The sequence below is a fragment of the Silene latifolia genome, chromosome 9 (genome assembly GCF_048544455.1).
Source record: "Silene latifolia isolate original U9 population chromosome 9, ASM4854445v1, whole genome shotgun sequence".
NCBI classification, from domain to species: Eukaryota; Viridiplantae; Streptophyta; class Magnoliopsida; order Caryophyllales; family Caryophyllaceae; genus Silene; species Silene latifolia.
In genome coordinates this window covers 50,828,458-50,832,520 of record NC_133534.1, presented here as the reverse complement: position 1 = coordinate 50,832,520, position 4,063 = coordinate 50,828,458, and the positions used below count along the sequence as shown (strand labels likewise).

Genomic DNA, 4,063 nt, shown 5'->3' with positions numbered 1-4,063 from the left:
ATCAGTTCAGTTACTATCGATTCAGATATATTCGGGTTTGAGTATAATTCTTGTTTATTGAATTGAATTGATTTTGGTTTGATTTAGTTGAATCACAAATTCTCCTTTATGACGGCCGAATAGGGTTTCAAATTAGGTCACTTATATCAATTATCAATTCTGATGTTTTCCATCAGTTCTTCGGTTTCACATTTATCTTGAATGAACTATACTCGAGACCCAGCCACATAAGAAAAACAGTTTCGGACTCTTTCCTTTTCCTTGAGATAAAACTCTCAAGACTCACAAGGAACCAAAAATATAGAGAGACCATAAAAATATCCATATGAAATTCGAAAAGAAAATATACTGGATTCAACAAGGACCTTTAGTTTCCTGCGCAAAGGAAACTGATCAGCGTTTTGGCCACCACGCTCCCTCAATGATAGTGACAGTAATTCGCCATCCCCAGCATTATAATGCGAGTAATAAGCAAGTGTGAGATTGTACTTGAGAAAACCAGCCTTTCCACTTAGGTTTCAGCTTGTTTCCCGGATGTTGAATGTCCGCAGATATTTTTTTGTCAGGATACCAGCAATTTTAGATGAAGACTGCACGAAAATCTTCAATACTTGCTCCTTGAAGTTCCCTTCATCAACACTGGGAACAGATATATTGATCCTAACAGATCCTAGACTAAGGATGCTAATCGCTTGTAAGTTACAGATATATTGATCATATATGGCTAGCACACGCGGGCACACCACATAACTTTTCTGCGTGCTCAGATCATAATGGTTGTCAGGACTGGTGGCTAATTCATTCTCAAATGGTAAAGTCATAGACATACACATAAGAGGTTATAAAGAGCGTAACACCAGCTTTAAGATATGGACTTGAATTGATAAATCATTTAGTATGGCATATACATGTAGAAACGAAATGAGAGTGGGTCTAGTAAATAAACCAGGAAGAGCAAAGAAATTAAGAATTACTGAAGACCGTAAACAAGAAGGGCACCGACAGCAGCAAGACCAGCAACAAGGCCAATGATGACTCCAAATGGAGGTAAACCGCCACCAATAGCCTTGCCAGTGTTGACATCATAGCGAGCAAACCTCTTCTTGGGGGCTATGCATTGGGGACAAGCGTAATCATCGGGTTGTTCTTCAAAAGGTTTAGGCAAAGTGTAAATGAAACCACAATCGAGGCAGATGTGGGTTGCTCTTGCCTTTTGGGCATCGGATAGCTTTCTACCAAAGCGGGGAGGAGCTGGCCTTTTCGGAAGTCTCTTGACATCTACTGGTGGTCCTCTGTTGATGACGAAGTAGACAGAATCAGGCTTAGCCTGTATCGCGGTTTTAGTGAAGCCAAGCTTATCAGCAGGCCACAGTTCATCCCCAAAGAAGCTGCTGGTGTACAGTACTTGATCTCCTGTCTTCAACCCCGCTTTTGCTGCATTCCCGCCCCCTTCTACTCCCTATTTACGATTAACAGCGATTAAACAATTAAACAGCATTCTAATTAAGAAGCTGTTTCCGAACAATTTAATAAAAATTGTTAGCCCACGTACCGTAATGACAACTCCACCACCAGGCTTTTGACCCAAGGTCAGGCCCAATGGCTTATCAACTTCAACCTCCACCGTCTTGGCAGCGCCTGCGGCTTTCGCCGTGATCTCAATTCCACCTTTCTTAACTGTTAAACAACTTGACTTCGTTCGAGCTACGCTAACCAAAGGGTTGAAGACGGACGTTTTAGCGCCTTGAAGAGACAGTCCATGGAAGTTGGTTTTCTACGAAACATAAGTTCATAGCATCAACAAGAAGAATGTAAAATGTGATAAAGTATGGAAGAAACAGAGAAAGGAAAAAAGTGGGAAACCTGGTGAAGAAGAGGTGAAGAGGGCTTGGAAGAAGTAGAGGAGGATAGTGTCCAAGAGGGAGACGAAGATGAAGCTGCCATACTGACTCACAATCACTCAAAGGAATCAATGTGATTGTGGTCTGTGGATAACATAAGGCATCATCTCTTGTTTGGTATTTGTAAACCGTGGAGCTACCACAAGTCCACAACCACTACTTCCTTCTTTTCCTTGCTTTCAATGTTTCATGTTTCGACTTGAGGTCATAATCGGGTCACTTGATTTGTTACGGGCAGGGTCAAAGAGTTTGAAAAAAATCATTTTTTTTTTCATTAATAATATACACAAGAAAAACATCCTACTATTCCTTCTCCCGCACTCCTCATTTCCATATGAGTAAGAGAGTGATGTATGATCCATCTCTTCCATTCTAGCAGTCGTGGGCTAGGTAGCACGAACACTCCTCCTAACCAGTTGTCCCATATTCGACATCATGTCCGACACGACACTCGTCGAACACACGCAGACACGCCTAAATGTGTCGGATACCTATAAACGAGGAATGAGACTGAAAGAGATTGATTAGAAGACGAAATTGAGTGGGGAATGAGAATAAGTTATAGTTAAAGTCAAATTTTACCTTCAATTATTTAAATTTAATATCAAATACATATACAAAAATAAAATGGTACATTAATTATAACTATAAAAAATATTTTATTAAATTTAAATAACGTGTCCCTGTGTCCTAAATTTCATGTGATGCCGTATTACATGTCCGTTTTGGTGCTACCTAAGTTGTAGGTATATCGTTGGTGCTTGTAGACCAAGTAGAGGAACAATAAGTGGGACTATTCGTTCGTTATTTTTTATTTGCATACTAAAATAATTTGAAATATGTGTCGTATGGCTTGCAGTCCTAAATATGTAAGTTATTAATCTCTTAAGATGTAATACTCGGGTTTTTGAAAGCTAGGGGAAACGGAAGTGAGTATATTTATGTGTTAAACTCGGTGAAGAAAATAAATAAATAAATAAATAAATAAAGGAAGGAAGGGAGAGGGTTTAAGTACAACGGAGCCTAAAGAGCATAGGTGTGGATAAGTAGGCTGAGAGTGTATAAGAAAAGAAATAAGAGCATCTTTAATGGTAAGCCATAAGTTATTGTGGCTTGCTTTGCCACATAAGAATTTTCAACAATATTGCTTGTAAGCAGGATACCGCTCCAATGGTGAGCGACATACAATTGTAGCTTGACTTGATCCACTTAAAATAATCGACCAATGAAAAGAAAGCTACTTGAAATCAAGCATGTAGCTTGGTAGAGCAGGTGTAGCTTTCAAGCGGGTCGCATTTTTCCTAATCCAATGGTGAGCAACCCGCTTGAATTTTTTTTTAAAATTGCAAGCATGTCCTTCTTAGTAACCATTGGAGATGCTCTATAGGAATAAGAACAATTGTAATTCCCGTCTTTTTAGACCCGTTTATTGGACCTTTGCCTTTAAGGGAATCTTTAGTGGAAGCTTTAAGAATAGGATTACACTTCTGGTAAGCGGCTTGTACTGTGTACTTGACCTAGTTAGGATCACTCTGCCGAGTGTCTGCGGCACTCGGTCGAGTGAAGGCTACTCGGTCGAGTATGTTCCGCACTCGACCGAGTGGTATTGTGACAGTGGGTTATATTTAAGACGGAAGTCACGACCTAAATCATTTCCCATTTATTTCCTTTGCTCTTTAAACCTAAACAACAGTTCCCTCCGTTCTCAAAAACTTCTCTCCCATGACCTTCACCTTATGCAAGATCCGGAGGGGGAGAGCATGGCACGGTATCGTTGAGTCAGGTCCCACTTGCCGACGGAGTCTAGATGATTCTTCTGGTAAGTTTGTGAACACCTGCACATTTAATTAGTTTAGTCTATATGGTATAGTGATAGAGTCTAGTTAATTATTCCAGGTGACGATGTAATACTTGTTGTGCTTTTACGTGGTTGGTTGCTATGGCTGTGAATTCGCTAAGGTAGGGTTTCCCTACTCAGTATGATTATATAGTTAATTGTACGATTGATGTGATTTATGGATTTGTGTGATTATATGATTGTGGTTATTGTTGATATTGGATGTTGGTGGAGTTGAGGATGATATCGTGGAGCTATATCGGGAGATGGTTTCACCCCCATGTATAGCCTTTTGTCACTCCTGTCACAAGGAGGATGTGTACAT

The 4,063-nt window shown here is 40.0% G+C and overlaps 1 protein-coding gene across 1 annotated transcript; it reads right to left on the bottom strand.

Annotated features, from left to right (window-relative positions):
• Positions 1 to 861: 861 nt before the first annotated feature.
• Positions 862 to 2,070, bottom strand: LOC141599743 (uncharacterized). Its single transcript, XM_074419852.1, has 3 exons — positions 1,864 to 2,070; positions 1,553 to 1,774; positions 862 to 1,459 (listed from the first exon to the last, which is right to left on the bottom strand). Exons 1-3 carry the CDS (start codon positions 1,942 to 1,944, stop codon positions 971 to 973), a joined length of 792 nt encoding a protein of 263 aa, XP_074275953.1. The 5' UTR covers positions 1,945 to 2,070; the 3' UTR covers positions 862 to 970.
• Positions 2,071 to 4,063: the final 1,993 nt, after the last annotated feature.